General features: G+C 40.6%; 1 protein-coding gene across 1 annotated transcript in view; it reads left to right on the forward strand.

The window, feature by feature from the left end:
• The window catches only part of LOC306770982 (sodium channel protein type 3 subunit alpha-like), a gene marked incomplete at both ends in the record, with an annotated part of 254,781 nt that overhangs the window by 82,355 nt on the left and 154,695 nt on the right, over nucleotides 1-17,731 (forward strand). Inside the window, one exon of the mRNA XM_079260002.1 lies at nucleotides 16,844-16,985. Within this exon, the coding sequence (XP_079116128.1) occupies nucleotides 16,844-16,985 (142 nt within the window). The remainder of the gene's footprint in view (nucleotides 1-16,843; nucleotides 16,986-17,731) is intronic.

Genomic DNA, 17,731 nt, shown 5'->3' on the forward strand with positions numbered 1-17,731 from the left:
CAATATTATTACTGTGTTCACACAATCGGTTTGACGAACACAGAAGTATTCTGTTACTGTGATGCTGATATTTACAGAGTGTCACTGAACATGTCAGAGGTCAGAAAACTGGTCATTCAGTACAGTGCATTGTGATTGGCTAGAAGTTAAGGGGGCGGTTCTGCTCATACTTTCCATTTCTGTGTATCGAGGAAGAGTCGCTACGGAGCTGATGTTAGAGTTTGTTGTTTTTGTTTTTAACCTTTGTGTTAAGTTAACAGCAAATTATAAGCAGGAGCGAGAACGCCAAAACATTTTACATCTTAAATATGTGGTAATGGTCATGATTAATCATTAGTTCTCACTGGAGCAGCGGCTCTGAAGACACATTAACTTATTTTTCTTTGCCAGAATTCTGCCTACAATACTATTTTTGTTTATTTGTTTTTGGTTATTCATTTGAAATATTTCCTAGTTTTCTCGTTTGTTTTTCCGTTCAGATGTTGCTTCATTTCCTGTGTGTTATCCAGTTTTGTCATTGCATAAACAGAATCTGTGGTTCCTGCATTTCTTTTGGTAGTTTTGTATTTTATTCTAAGACATCCCGATTCCCATCCTGAGCGTTATCCTCAGGTCTGCACATGCTCAGTAAACAACAGGTTCGAGAAGCTAAAAGCTAAAAGTGTAAATGAATGTGAAATAAATTAAATCAGTCTCTGAAATTTGACTCCCAGACTTGCAGGTTCTGTTTTTAACTCGTCCTCTCAGTCCTGGAATGTTGATGAATATTTTTCTTGGTTACTGTGAACAAGTCAATCAGGGTGGTCTGAGCATGCATCAGCACAACGGTGTGTGTGTGTGTGTGTGTGTGTGTGTGTGTGTGTGTGTGTGTGTGTGTGTGTTTCTCCTTTTAAGTGCTTGGTAATCAGGCTGGTTTAGACGTTCTAATGATAACACATCGGAGGTGACTCTGTTATTAATGTGACCAAATGTGGTGATCAAAGTGCCACGCAGACGGCTGTGATCAAAGCGCTGGTTTGTAGCCAGCCTGGTCTGTGCTGTGATGCTAACAGCTCGGTGACCCGCCTCGATAGTTTAGCTGCTATTTCAGGAGATGCTGTGTCACTGTTGAGACATTAAAACACAATCAAAGCAGCAGGGAATTATCTCCACGCGTCTCATAGAAACACTGAAAGCACTTTGATGACCTTAAGTTAATGCAGACGTCTTCACCAACCTGCCCGTCCCTTCGGCCATCCCTGTGAGCTCCGATTCCACCAGTAGATCATGGCTGGTGACCTCTGACCTTTTCCATCATTACTTTTCAGTGCAAACTGCGCATCTATTTGTCTGCTAAAGCATAAATATCTGCTGCGGAAATCCTGTGTGAAACAAAAGGGGGAGGAAATTTATGATTGTGCTCAGTGACCGTGGTTTGGCTTGGCTTTGGCTGAATGCCACCTACGTAGGTGGAAAGTCTTGTTTTGAAAGTCATGCATTGTAAATCTTGCATAAAGCAGCAACCTCAGTGCTTTATGTCCAGACAACTGCTTACACGGAGCTGCCGAATCCTCTGCATGGAACTAACAAACATTAGAAGCCGCATATTAAGCAACATGCATATGTAACTTCATCCTGGTTGGTTGCTGCTGTGTTCTTCAGCACCACTAAAACCAGCTTCCAACACCAAAGAAAACCCACCAAAACGTTACTTTTGCTTGTTCATTTCCCAGTATGAAGTTCATTCCTATTTATTTCACCAGATTCTTCTTCTTTCTTGGTCATCTTGTTTGAGAAGGAACCTGTTTTCATTCTCAGGACATCAGCTAGCGCTGTCCTGTCAGAGCCACTGGCATCTATAAGACAAGGTGTCCGTTGTTGTTTGTGTTATGATGCAACAGCAATATTAGACGCCGACGGCAAATGAAGCAAATGAGGGCCGAGGACATCAGTGGTGTATGTCTTTAATCGGCACAGAAAAATGGGGACTGCCGCTGTGGATGACCAGCACCATACTAATCCTTCTTACACGGTTGAGGGTTTCTTCCTTTTGTTCTACTTCTTCAAACGTTATTCTAAAGCATTACCATACAAATAAAGGGGACACTCCCAGGACCACAGAACGTGAGAAGTTAAAGTCCTCTTTTAATCAGACACAAACCTGAAGGTGGAGAAAAAAACAACTGTGGTGGACATCTGTAAGATAAAGATGACCTGTATACGTTTGGGGAAGTGGTCGGTCAGTCATGAGTTTTATTTTGGCCACATACGATCAACCACTCTTTCTTTTACATCCGATTCACATGAGTTCTTATTTGAGATATGTTTAAAAATAAAAACACACGTCAATAAAGCATGCATGTTGCAATAGGCCAGGTTCTATTGTCTCATTGCCCTTTAACACGTTCACTGGCTACGTGCCTATCTCAGCCTGCATTGTGGTGTTTAGAAGCCTCTGCCTGAACAAAGGAGCAGCTGGATGAGAAGAAAAAGTTAAATACAGTGGTGTGTAGAAAGAAATATATAAAATGTAATAATTTAAAGGTGGAGTATGTAAGATTTTCAATATTTAAAAAGAAATTAACTTAAAAAATGACTACAATCGTAATTAGATAGTTTTTTTTTTAAACCTGTAGGTTCCAATCTGTTCATATTTGATGCGTTATTAAATTACAAGTTTAATTAATGACAAAGACCCTTCTTAAATGTTTTCCTACCAGTAAATAAATGTGCTTTTTGTCATTTGTCATTAATTAAACTTGTAATTTAATAACGCATCAAATATGAACAGACTGGAACCTACATGTTCAAAAAACTATTTAATTAGGATTGTAGTTATTTTATTAGTTCATTTATTTTGAAAATTTTGAAAATCTTACATACTCCACCTTTAAATTAGGCTGATTAAGAGACAAGAGAGGAGGGAATGAAAAATGTCAACAACAAAACAGGACACTTAACACAAAATGGCTTTCAGGTCACAAATAGCTGGTGTTCAATCAAGAAAAAAATTCCTGATTCTAAAGATTGATGCGTCTCCACAGAAGAAGAAATAACGTGAATTGGTTAATTGTAGACAAATCATTTTAAAGTAGAGATCATGGAAGACAATGAAACTGCCAAACAGACCAAAGGTATCTAGCCCTCCATCCGTCTGTCCGTCCATCCATCCATCCATCCATCCATCCATCTTTTAATCAATTCATTCATTCATCCATCCATACATCAATCTATTCATCCACCCATCAGTCCATCAATCCATCCATCTATTAATCAATTCATTCATTCATTCATTCATTCATTCATTCATCCATCCATCCATCCATTCATTCATTCATCAGTCCATACATACACACATACATTCATCCATCCATCCATCCATCTATTCATCCATCCATCCATCCATCAATCAATCTGTTCATCCACCCATCAGTCCATCCATCCATCCATCCATTACTCATTCATCCATCCATCTATTAATCAATTCATTCATTCATTCATCCATCCATCTGTTCATCCATCCATTCATCAATCAATCTATTCATCCACCCATCAGTCCATCCATCCATCCATGCTGGCTTAACGGTGAAGCCCAGACTTCCCTCTCTGCAGCCACATTTGCTGGCCCCTGTAGGGGGATCCTCAGGTGTTTCCAGGCCAGCTGAGAGACATAATCCCTCCATCGTGTCCTGAGTCTTCCCCAGGGTCTCCTCCTCTTGGGAAATGCCTGAAACACCTCACCAGGAAGGCGTCCAGGAGGCATCATAACCAGATGCCTTCCCCATTTCATCGGGCTCCTCTCAGTGCGGAGGAGCAGCGACTCTATTGGGCCCCTCCAGGGTGACCGAGCTTCTAATCCCGTCTCTATGGGAGAGCCCGACCACCTAAAACGTATTCTACTTTAAAACATCTGTGACTCCAGACAATAAACATACTGGACAGATAAAATTCACCTTATTTTAAGTCATTTTGTCAAAAATCTACAAAACTGAAGTTAGGGGTCAGTAATTTTAATCGTGTTCAAAGTAGAAGTTACTTTTTTCTTTGATGGAAAGAAAACATTGATAAAAAATTCCTGCTGTTGTTTGGCATTAAAACAAAACAAACACAAACATGTGTGATAAAATACGTCTAATCAAACTTTATATAGCACTTTTTGTACAGATGTAAACAAACAATTTCACAAGTACACGCATGCACCCACACACAACACAACCCAACCCTTCCCCCTGACCTTTGCACCAACACAAAACTCAGCCTTCAGGTTTCTGTCTCTGTGTCTGACCTGACACTGCTGTAAGGAAGCGATACCTTGGGGATCCGTCCACATCAGGAACTGCACCAGGAAAGACCTCAAACAGCTGTTTACTTTGCCTAAAAAACACAATTATGTCTAATGGAAATTCTGACTGACAGATATATTTAGAAATCTATCAAGAACGTCAACTACTGATCAAAAACGGTTCATTTAAAGCCCAGCATGAAACACAAACACACTGCTTCAATTAGGGATGTGCCGATTTGAAAACTCTGGTTGATACCGATACCTGACATAAATATCATCGTTATGGCCAATAATTGAAATGTATCTAAATCAATCTGTCTTTTTTTTAAAAAAAAAATTATTTAAAAAAAAAAAAAAAATCTTGGTCTGATTATGTGAATGTCATGATGAAGAGAACTGTTTAGATAAAATTTGTAATGCATTCAGAATGTTTAGTGGTTGATTTGTGGTTCAGACTTGTCTCTTTTTGGGTTATGATGTAACATTCTACAAGTGTTACATAGTATGTAAAAGCATTCTACTTTTTACAGGTTCTTATATGGACATCATGAAAAATGACCATACAGCTGACATTCCTTCCCGGTTTCACTTAAACACTCCACAATGTTCTGCATCGCTATCCCTTTCACCTGGCCAAAAACAAACTGCATGACCAAACCCCCTGACACCCTCCACATACACACACACACACACACACACACACACACACACACACACACACACACACACACACACACACACACACACACACACACACACACACACACACAAGCAGCTGGAAAACAGACAGATACAAATAATGGTTTAAAATGTTAATGTCAAATCAAATCAAACTTTAAGATAAAATGTAACACAAATGGCTTTTAAAAAAGCATTACAAAGAACAATCCATCAGCCCCACTGCTTTACACACACTCAAACGTACACACACACACAGACACACACACACATACACACCCCCATTACTAACACCCGTCTAATTATCACACATACAAATACTAATATGTTGCTGAGCACAGACAAGCCCGATAAGGAAATGCTATCAGATGGTCGCCAGGAGTCAACCAGACCACAGCAACATGGGCACCAGTTAAAAGACCGATGACGTGAAACGCACCACCGCGGCCATGGCCAACATAACACCTGGTGCAGAGGGTCCCGCACAGAAACGCTGGAAAATATGCTGAAATGATCAAATACATAAAGATAATATCACCCCAGTTTTACTCATTGGACTGATACCAGTAAGTAAAAAAAATAACCAACATCTCCCGATGCCGATATTAATGCTGATACTGTACATATTGTACATACTTACCTCATGGTGCCTTTTATTTGAATTATGACGTAATTGGTGCTGCAAAAACAGCTGTTGAATTCCTGTTCTGGGCAACTGCAGCAAGAAAGGAACGCCTTAAATCCCAGATAGCTGCACCATTCCCTCAAGTTCGTTTCTGTATCGCTGACACACAGCAACGTGACTCTTTCATGAAGTTTTATTTAAAGTTGAAGTGAAACAGGATGATGAGGTGGTTTAAACGTAACATCATACACATATCACAAGGAAAGAGCTACAGGGAAAAACTTTGGTGGTAAGAATATATATATATATATATATATATATATATATATATATATATATATATATATATATATATATATATATATTTCGCACCATCATGTCAATATTGTGGTTTGATATTTTCCATTTACTCATTTCGTACTTGTTGAGCACAAGTTGGTTCTGTTTGTTTTTGTAGAGTTTTGTTTCCAGCTGTTGTCAATTCAAGACAAACTAAACTATATTAAATGAATTAAGTGAAGGATGGAATGACATCCATCATTTACATCACTTTACATCACATTTAAATAAATGGAAGTTTTGCAGAATATTTATCAATCACATCAATCATTAGGATCAATTAAGATATCATATTGTTCAGCAATGTTTTAGAACAAGATAAAGACAGTAATGTTTCCATTAGACTTAAGAAAAAACTAGATTTAATTAGATAAAGCTGCACTATGTCATACATATTAAGTGAAAAATAAAATAACTTATTTGACAAACAATTCTTCACCATATTAGGTTAGGATTACATTAGGATGGCTGAATTAGATTAACCAGATTGGACATGACAGAACTGGACTTCCTCTCTGTTTAAGTGGATTAAATTACTGATTGGTGAGCAAAACAAGCTAATCTTGAGGTCAGGAGTTGTGATCAGAGCTGTGATGATGGTTCACAGTAGAGTGAATAAAGTTATTCTGGCTGTTGGGGACAGAAATGGGTCTAAACATCCTGAATCTTCACAGAACTTCACACACTCTCTCTTGCACACACACACACACACACACACACACACACACACACACACACAAAATGGTCTGTCTATATACTAACAGAGGTGGTAGCACAAAATGGTTTCCCCCGGCAACCGGAGCCGGGATATGGTTGCTATAGCGATGCTAAGTACTCTCTTCCTCCCGGATTTGAGTTTACCTGAGTGTTATAATTAAAGGTGTGTGTGTGTTTATATTTGCAGGAGGTCATGGGGAACAGAATGAAATGACAGGGAGAGTGTGGAGTGAAAATACAGACACACAAACAGAAATCCCCAGGATATCTCCCAGAATAGCACCTGGATGTTTGTCTCTGAATGAATCTATTTGTCCGTGTCTCTTTTCCATTGAGCTGTTTTCTGCACAGCTTCCCTTCAGCTTGGATTCAGCTGCAGTTTCAGTGCAGAAGAAGGATAAAAACTTCATCAAAACTAGCAGATGAAGTTTGGCAAACAGAGATAACATGACTTAACATGAGTAAAAGCTCATTTATGCTCATTCATTCATGTATATGAACTGGTAGCTTCTTTTTAAAACTTGTCAGACATCATTTACCATATACTGACATGTGTTGCTGTGGTTACATATAAGTTCTGACATCAGTTTGAGACCATAGCATACATGCCGGTAGAAAAGATAATAATATTGTAATAAGCAGTCTCAGAAAAAGACATCAAAACAGACAAAGTAGATCACATCAGTCCGGCCATTAAATACGTCTCTGCTTCTTCTTTGTTCCTTCCACTGCTACATTGCACCACACTGCCCCCAGTGGTTTCCAGTGGTACTGCTCTGTTTGCTACTCCAAGGCACACAACTCTCTGAAAACAGACCAAAATAAGGTCAGTGAAGGACGGAAAAGACTCACTATTATAGACCATTAATTTACGTTTTGTTCTCTGATACCAGGATTTACATTCTGAATTTCATTCAACGATGTTCGGATTAGGATTTGGATGAATCCTTGTGTAGGAAGAATGCAGTGGATGGATAGATGAGCGGCATTAGCTCTTTTGAAATGTCATGGCTGCGGTGTGTTTAAAAATACATTCTGACAGGCTAAACAAAACGCTGAAGTTAAAAATGGTCTGAAACTAAATGCTACTGAGGAGAAGCAGCTAAAAGAACATTTTGCAAAATGTAAATGATGGCAGGTGAGTCGCATGAATGGAGGTAAAGAGATCACCTTTGATAAGATGTAGATGTAGATAAGATCTACAAAGTCAAAATCAACTAATTATGGAGCAATTTTTTTAATAATGTCCAACATTAAATTGCCAAAACTTTGAAAATCCCATCATTTAAAGTAAATAATTTTGTCTAATATTATCTATGAACACTGTACTGCCCAGAAATCCAGTCCAAAGTGCAAAGAAGATACAAAGTGAGAGTACAATCCAGAAACAGCCCCTTTGTTCTTGGACCAAAGCTCATTTAACCTTGTCATGTGTGTCGTATTTGATACATAAAGTTTCTGAGACCTTTCACATCACCTTACCGTGCTTAAACACTCTGCCCCCTAGTGGATACCTTTTACATTACAATAATTTAGACTTACCACATGTTAAGATGTTTTTTTAAATGGATTTTGTCCCCGTTTGTCCTTGGTTCAGGCTTTAAAAGCTTAAAAGGAACGAGGTGTGAAGCTGATCTTTGGACATGCAGTTGTCTGCATGGTATAACATGTAGACAGCTGCTTGGCTGTTTCATCGTGTCACCATTGTCAAAACTGTGTTCTGACTGTGTTCTTAGCAAATCCTTGATGAATTCATTGATAACTTGGTATCTGAAGCATTTGATGATGTGTGAGCTGATAAATTCGCTGCGACTTGTTGAACTTAAACTCTCCGTTTGAGTGTTTGAATCTTTGTGTCGCCACAGCAGCACATGTTTGCCATCGTAGACATTCTGTGTGTGTGTTTGTGTGTGTGGGGGTGATGTAGGTGTGTAAGTGCCCAGCTGAGAGGCCCCCCTTTGGTGTGAGAGCAGGGTTTGAAGTGGCGTCCCTCCATTAACACAGACTGAGGTGTGTGTGAGAGATAACTGCTGCCTCTCACACTCTGACACCTCACACACACTCTGTCTGTACAGTAACCTCCTGTCTGCTTTTTCCATACACACTTCAGAGTCTACATTTTGCTGTCCACAAAACGCTTAAACACACACACACACACACACACACACACACTCAAGTCAAGTCATCATACACACTTCATAGCCTCTCTCTCCACTCAGATGCCAACATGTTGACTCACTTGCCATGAGATGGATTGATGGAAGTGGAGGAATGACAAGCCAAACTCAATGTGTGTGTGTGTGTGTGTCTGTGTGTCTGTGGTATGGCCTTGCTGGGAGTTGGTGTCACTCTAACTGGCATCATGATGACTGGCGGTACATGAGTGGTTAGTCATATTTTGTGTGTGTGATGACTTCATCACGTTATCAGAGTAAGTGTCCGGCAGCGGTGCCTTTTCTTCCGCTCATCACTCCAGTTGAAACCGTAACATCAGCAGATCAGAATTTTTCCAGAAGCTGTTACCGTAATCCCCACATCGCTTCCTGCGTGGACCGTCTGATCCAATCAGCATCGATTCGTACCGTAATGTTTGGATCAGCAGCTCCTCCGAGTTTGCTATCAGAATCACGTTACATAACTGCAGCGAACAGCTTGAGTCGGCCGCCATTTGAAGGTTTTATCTGCTTTAACATTGACTGCTGGTGCCGTTGCGCTCAGACAGGCAGCTGCTTTACTTTTCATTATCACATTACAGCTGCACATGACTCATGGCTGTTCAGCCAGAGCGGCTGCATGAGCGGCCTGGCCCACGAGATGCAGATTGGAGATGAGATTGACTTCTACTCCTAATATCTACGTTCACTCGAATTTTATGGACATTGTTGTTATTTTCACTTTGCAAGCCTTTAAATGAAGGCTTTCCAGCTATTTTCCTGAGAGGTGGCTGATATGTTTTAGCAACTCACGTTACCAAAATAAGAGTGGGTGATTTTAAAAAAGATAAACAGTTTTCACCAGATGTCATACAAAACATAGCATGGCTGCAATGGATCCATATTAAAATATAGACATTATATATAAAAAATATTAAATTAGGATGTTTTTTTCCCTTTTTTTTAATAATATTTGGTATATTTAAAGATAAAGGCAGTATTTTAAAGCAAAATTGACCTTTGCTACATATATGGTTTATTTCCTTGTGTCTTTGATAAATTAGCATCACCAGCTCTCACCAAATGTTGTGTAGTAAGGTGATATTAAATGCAAGCAGGCTGAGATGAGTCAGCGGGAGAGCTCTGTTAAAAAGCCTCCCAGCATCTGCAGCGGCCTGGCGGGGGCGGCACCAGTCGGGACGGGTCACTGCAGTGGGCTTGTGACTGCAGGGTTGTCGGTTTGAATCCCCAGATATCGTCTGCACAGCGGCAACCTTTTTCTGAGTCTCAGCATGAGAAGTCCTGTGTGAGTCAGAGCTTTATTCAACCAGAGGTCTGTTAATGTTGCTGTTAATGTCAGCCCCAACAACAAACAATATCTCTGCACTTTAATACAGAGCAGACTTGCAGGTGCAGCTGTTCTTCAGTCTTTAACTTCTGCCTACAGGTTTATTTCGTATCAACTTACAGGAGAAATAAACATCTCATTGAGGAATTTGAGGGTATATTTACAAAAGAGTCTAATGCTGTTTGACAAAATCAATATTTGGAGTACAAACGTATAATTTCAGCATGTCTCTGAGTAAAAAGAAACAGATAAAACTCTAGAATAGAGCGAACTAGAAATAAAAATAATGTAGGAGTTTCCCGAAGTTTGCTACTTATTGTATATCCATTTTCTGACTAAAACGCTGTTAGCATGTTTGGTTTCTTTTTTTTTTCTAAAGAAATGTTCTCAACACCAGGAAGGCATGATCTGCTCCTATCTGCCTTCAACTGGACTGAGATACAAGAAGTATGGATGGTTAGATTTAGGGTGAGCAACTACCAGTTAAGGGCTGCACGGTGGCACAGTGGTTAGCACTGTGGCCTCACAGCAAGCAAGAAGGTCATTGGTTCGATCCTTGGCTGGGGGGGTTTGGTCAGTGGCCTTTCTGTGTGGAGTTTGCATGTTCTCCCCGTGTATGCGTGGGTTCTCTCCAGGTACTCCGGCTTCCTCCCACCATCCAAAGACATGCATGATAGGTTAATTGGTCACTCTAAATTGCCCCTAGGAGTGAGTGTGAGCATGAGTGTGGTTGTTCGTCTCTCTGTGTGGCCCTGCGATGGACTGGTGAGCTGTCCAGGGTGTACCCTGCCTGTTGCCCAAAGCCGGCTGGGATAGGCTCCAGCTTCCCCGCGACCCTGAATTGGAATAAGCGGTTCGGAAAATGAATGAATGAATGAACTACCAGTTAAGCAGTGCTTTAAAATAAATACCAGTTCAATAATCACAAAAAGTTAGAGATATTTACCTTTCAGGTAAAATTTACAGAAAATGTGAAAAAGTTGATGAGACACTAATATAATATGAATGTATGATATTTAAGTAGAATGATGGAATGGTAATCCCATCATTCAGTGCAATTTATGGACAAAAAAAGCTTAAAACAGTATTGGGTACATCACAACCACTGACTGTATATAAAGGATGGACTGTATCTCTGTGACGTCTCAAAAGCTGAACTGAAGCTCAGCTGAGCAATTCCCACTTTCACCATCTTGGCAGCGTCATGTGTGCCGACTCTCACAGAAAATACAAAAATGGGCAAAGAGGAAGTGCTGAGAGTGGGGCGGTGGGCGTGGGGGAGGATGATTGACATCTATCAAACTCTGAGCTGTCTCTAACTAGGAGCTAACTGAGCTAACCTGGAGCTAATGGGTGTTAACCAACTAATAGAGGTAGGCAGGCTAAAACTAAATCATGCTGTTAACTGGCTAAAAGCTACAATTGTGCTGCATTCTGCCTTGATGCAGCGGGATATCATGTACCTGCCAATCAAATAGACACACTCACGATTATGACAAATTTTGAGATGAAATTAGTTATAAATGGATGAGTTATAAAAAAAAAAAAATCACTCCCCCACAGTTGTCATGAAGGTAAACCTGACCTATTAAACCTGAAATATTTTTTGTACCAGGCTGTAAACATGTTTATTTCGGCTGTGAAGTTGGTCTTTTTGGCATAGGAGACTATGAGGATTTATGTTATGGAGCCCCTAGTGGATGAGAGGTAAACTGCAACTTTTGGCACTTTAAGCGCTGGAGGTTGCCTTTTGATTTTGTCCCACAAAATCTAGACTTTTAAAGAATCTGACAAATACTATTTTATTGATTGTTTTCACCACAGGCAATTGATTGTATGTTGTTAACAGCGAAAACACATTTTTTGGATGCACTACCCCTTTAAGTGTAATCTTGGTCTGATTATGTGAATGTCATGATGAAGAGAACTGTTTAGATAAAATTTGTAATGCATTCAGAATGTTTAGTGGTTGATTTGTGGTTCAGACTTGTCTCTTTTGTGTTGAATCATCTTGTTAGAACAGCATGGTGTCAAATACTTAAAGTTGCACTCTTTAGAGTTCACCTTTAAATGTTTTTATATGTGTTAGGTTACAGTAATATGAAAGCTTCAGTTCTGAGACTAAGCAGAATTTATGTGTAAATGTTAAATGTATTAAACATGGCCATTATTGTTTATGATGTAAGTTCTTCAATGAGGGTCAACGTTAAAGGTAAAAGGGAGACAGAACTCACTATTGGCCAAAACGATAATTTTTGTGTTTGCTGTTTCTTTAACTTCATTGCTTTTCATTTCAGCCCGTGACTTCCCCAGCAGCATGCAGCTGGGTAATCTCAAGCCAGTAATGATGTTAGCTCCCATTACAAGCTGAGTCTCTGGTGACTGTTTAAATGCTCAAGATGGCCAGAGGGTCTTCAGTTTGTGTGTGAGAAGATTATTTACCTGTTTGAACATAATGAGAAATATGGGATGGCATTTACATATGTCTTCATCTTATGTGCAAAATATTAAATCATTCAGACATGAGGATAAGGGTGTGTTGTGGTGTGTAAAGGATAACAGTGCCAGTCTGTGCTGGAAACCCTGTTCGCTGACCCCCCAGACAACACTGCATCAACAACTATCATCATTAACTCCTTGAAATCCTTCAGTTTTCACCTCGTACTGTTTTAATTGATAAAAGACTTGCAGCATCATGAGCCACTGGAGGACCGTATGACTTGAAAAGATGAATTGCATTTGCAGTTGGTCTAAAATAAGTGTTTATACAGTTTGATTTGTAGCCTGATTTAATTTGCACCATTAAAAGCCTTTTCTTTCAATGGTGTATAACATACACTGCTCACAAAAAGTTAGGGATATTTGGCTTTCAGGTGAAATTTATGGAAAATGCAATATGTTCATGCTACAGTGATATAATATCATAAAAGGAAGACATTTAAGTAGAAGGATGCACTACTGATCTCCTCATCTCAAAAAATTCATTCAACACAAAAGGTAACAACAATGGTAGTTACACCACAACAAAAAATTTGAACGTCTCAATATCTCGTCATGTGCCCTTGAGCATCAATTACAGCTTGACAACGACGTCTCATGCTGTTCACAAGGCAACTTATTGCCTGCTGAGGCATGGCATCCCACTCTTCTTGAAGGGCAGCCCTCAGGTCATTGAGGTTCTGGGGTGCAGGGTCTCGAGTCTCTACACAACGGCTCAGCTGATCCCACAGGTTTTCAATGGGATTCAGGTCTGGAGAGAGTGCAGGCCATTCCATTTGAGGTACACCAGTCTCTAACAGCCGTTCCCTGATGATGCGGCCTCGATGAGCAGGAGCATTGTCGTCCATGAAGATGAAATTAGGCCTGTGCTGTTCATGTAGGGGCACAATCACTGGATTAATGATGTTATTCAGGTAGTATGGGCTTGTCACTGTACCATTCACAAAGTGTAGGGCAGTTCTGTACCAAGTGGACACCCCTGCCCACACTGTAACACCGCCACCACCAAAAGCTCGCCTGGTGACAACAGTGGCTGATGCATAGCGCTCTCCCTGACGTCTCCAACATCGTTGCCGGCCATCATTTCTGCTCAGTGTGAATCGACTTTCATCAGAGAACAGCACTGAGGCCCACTGGTTCCTCGTCCAGCGTAAATGCTCCCTGGCCCATGCAAGACGATGATGCCTGTGCCTGGTGGTGTGGTCAGGTACCCGTGCAGGTCGTCTAGCACGCAGACCACGCTGATGGAAACGGTTTGGAATGGTCTGACGTGACACTTGGGTGCCTCTCACCTCTCTTAAACGTGCCTGGAGTTGAGTGGCATTCATCATCCGGTTTCTCAGGGCAGTGTTCACAATGTAGCAGTCATCAGCACGGGATGTGGCCAAAGGACGTCCACTTCTAGGCCTTTCTGTGACTCTTCCAGTCTCTCCATATCTCTGTTGCAACCTGCTGATGACACTCTGTGACACTCCAAGCTCAGTGGCCACTTCTGTCTGAGAACGTCCTGTTTGAAGCATCGCAATGGCAAGGGACTGTTGTTCCATTGTTAGGTGTCGTCTTGGTCTCATGATGTCAAAATGTGAACAGCATGATGAGGACAACTGTTTAAACACCAGCTCTAATTGAACCAGGACATTTACTGGTCAATTCAAGGATCACACACCTGCCGTGATTTTTGCCGTTAAGCTCCTTGTTAGAGAACAGCAACTTGTGCAAAATTTATTGAAACTTTTAACAGTTGGACATGTGCATTTAAAAGCTTAGAGAAGATCACATTAAGTTCACCTGTACAGGTTTGAATGCATTTTAGGCTTGTTGTGAAATTTCACCCAAAAGCTGAATATCCCTAACTTTTTGTGAATAGTGTATGTAGCTATATGGAGGCTATACTAAGGGAAATATTAATTTATATATCATTTCCGGCCCACAAGACGCCTGTTATCGCGGGGTTAATACCTGATAAAACCACATGGACAACGGGTTACTGAATAAAACCATTGCCAAGCTCTGCTCAGACTTACATTCAGAAATGCCAATTCAAATTTCACTGTGCAGAGAAGAAGGTTGATACCAACTATGTCCAGAAATGGGAGAGGGTTTGGCTGCAGCCTGGAGAATGAGGCGAGGCTGGATACTGGGCGGGATTGGACATCCAACCCTGCCTCCTCAACATTTTGATTGGAATAACCCGAACCCTAACTCTAACCCTAACCCCACGCCCATTTGACATCCAACCATGCCCGTTCAGCGTACAACCCCGCCCAATATCCAGACCCACCCCATTCTACAGGCAGCCGAGGGTTATCCAGAAATGGGGATTTCTCTGATGTGGTCATTTCACATATTTTTAACCTCATGTTTTCTGGAACAAAGACCAAAAGAAGCATCCAGACCGCTGTCAGCAACAAGTCCAAAAGCTCAGTTTTGGGTTGAATCGATGTTCTCTGCAATAGTTAGCTAAGATTTTATACCAACCTATGATACCTCCAAGACCACATGTTTTCCTGGGACATCCATGGATTTTTAAATGAGATGATAAAAAACAAATTTTGCATAAATTACAAAGACTTGACTGAGGAAGAAGAGGGTACTGGTACTAGAGTGGCCTACCATCCTGATTCTCCAGAAGAGCCTCAAACCTGCAATGTTGCACATTTTAAGACATGTTGGTATGAAGAATGAGACACAATAAAACCTGAAACTCTTTATCACTTGGTGTCCTTAATGCCACAATATTTTTCTAATGTTGGAAGAAAGAGTGACCACATGAAAAAAAATACTCCAGAGAACAAACATCTCTGTGGAACAGTAGCTACAAAACAAATCTGAGGCGAATCTGGTTAAGAACTAACCAAAACAAATAGGATTAAACACAGAGGAGCCGTGCACTAGACATGTTGATGTCAACTCTGCATCGTATATTATAACCGTTTAATGGATGGATCCGAGTTGTTTAATTCGCTTGTACCATGGTCCCACACAGTAAACATTATTATAACAAATTTATATTTCTTTTTTACAACACTTGCTAAAGATACTAAATTATAGGAAATATTTCATGTTGGCCTGGATGTACTTTTTATGCTAAACAACCGCTGTTAAGCAAAAGAGCATTTCTCTCATTCACCTGTTAAAAGACAGCTGATCTGAACCAGCTGATTGACACGTTGCTACGGTGATGCCCCATAATGGAGAGATGTTACAGTGCTTTAACTTGCCGAACTACGTATGCATTTATACGGAAATAATGCACGCTAGTTGTAATTAGAATTAGCACTGACCATGATGTAACAGGTATTAACTGGACATTTTTGCCATGTCACTATCCTTATATGTCAGGATGTATCCCACCCAAAGTAAAAGGTAATTGAAATAAGTAGATGCTTACTGGGAAGGAAAAAAGTAGTCTCACAATCAAAGCCAAAAGGTGTATGTAGGGAGATCCTGAGCTTTTCAGAACACATGAACACATCATCAAAACAGAAACCAGGCAGAATGGAACCAATGTAGTTAGATGTCTTCTTCACACAATCACCAGGAAGTCAGAGGTTTTTATCAGCTTCTTCTCTCTGCTGGTCTCCCAAAATGCTTTTCTCTTCATGCTTTCAGTACGTCTGAGACTAAAAGTCGCTGTCAGCAGAGAGAGCCGCTCACCTTGTCGTCTCTAAGCTGACCAGCACACCACCAATAGGACTGCTGCGCATCAGCGGATCAGATGTGTCCGTGTGGGCGGCGATGAATTTGATAGGATATGAACACAGGATATCAATTATGACAAATGCCTTCCTTGTGTTATCTGCTCTGTCTCCGCGACGACGTGTGTGGGCGGGTCGGCATCACACGGTGGTAGCAAGCACTCAGCCGTAAACAGTGGTGAGGAAACAGAGCTGGTGTTTTTGTTAGGGACAACTGGGGAGATGGATGGACAAGTAGCCTTCAAAATGCTACCAACTCCCACATGCTGCACAAAGCAGCGATGCTAGCTTTTCCAAATAACAGGTGTAAGAGAACCTGTTACGTAGCCACCCCCCCTCCCCCCAATCACCTAACGATGGCTGACAACTGTAAAATCCTGAAAATCTCCTGGCCTTCAATGTCCAACTGAAAAAAAGGAGAAATCTGCAGATATTTCTGTGGGTGGTAAAAGATACTAACACATTCTCAAGTGGTTTCACAGCAGTTCTGTTCTGTCTGTGTTTGTGTGTGTTGTGTTACAGAAAGTGTCCAGATGGGTTTGACTGCTTGAAGACAGGAAGAAACCCCAACTACGGCTACACCAGCTTTGACACTTTTGGGTGGGCCTTCTTGTCTCTGTTTCGTCTGATGACACAAGACTACTGGGAAAATCTCTACCACCAGGTAACATTACGGATCGGTTTAATGTCCCACAACAAAAGAAAAGCTGTAAATCTAATTAAGCGTTGCTGTGTTTTAGCATTAAAAGTACTTTTTGATAGAGTTATGCTAATAAGAAAGTACATCCCTGTTCAGTTCAGGTTTCATGCATCAGGTCATAATTACATCACCTTGTCCTAAACCAGGTCTTTAAAGCCTCACATAAGCAAAAACACATGGAACTTTACCCTTTGTTGTTATTTTAACCAGCACAAAACAAAATAGAAAAGTTCACCCTATAATTCAACAGCTTGAAGATTTACCAACTTTAAAGACGCACTACAGAACTTTTGCCATTTTCCTCGTCACACGCTCCCTATCAACGGCTAATTCAGCATCCATCTTGCATCCTACCAGACCTGTTGGCTCTCTCCAGCCAGTAAAAGACGATCTTACCATGACTCTTGTTTTGTCTCTCTTTTAATCTTCTTGCATTTCTTTACTGAATGCGACAGTGCATGTTCAAAAGAGGCAATGTGTTTATATCCATTTTCTTGCATGAAGCAAAACTCTGCTGAAACGTCACGCAGTGAAAAAGTTGTATAGTTCGGTTTCTCAGCCTCTGATAGATACTGCTGCACAGGAGTGGGTCCCGAAAAGGCACATGATAGATGTCTCTGTGTCACCAAACACGTCCAATACAGACAGTTTTAAGGTCATAAAGTTACGTAACACATCTTTAGGTAATGGGACAGAGATGACTTTACTTA

This window comes from Telmatherina bonti, assembly GCF_933228915.1.
Source record: "Telmatherina bonti genome assembly, chromosome: 20".
Taxonomy (NCBI): Eukaryota; Metazoa; Chordata; class Actinopteri; order Atheriniformes; family Telmatherinidae; genus Telmatherina; species Telmatherina bonti.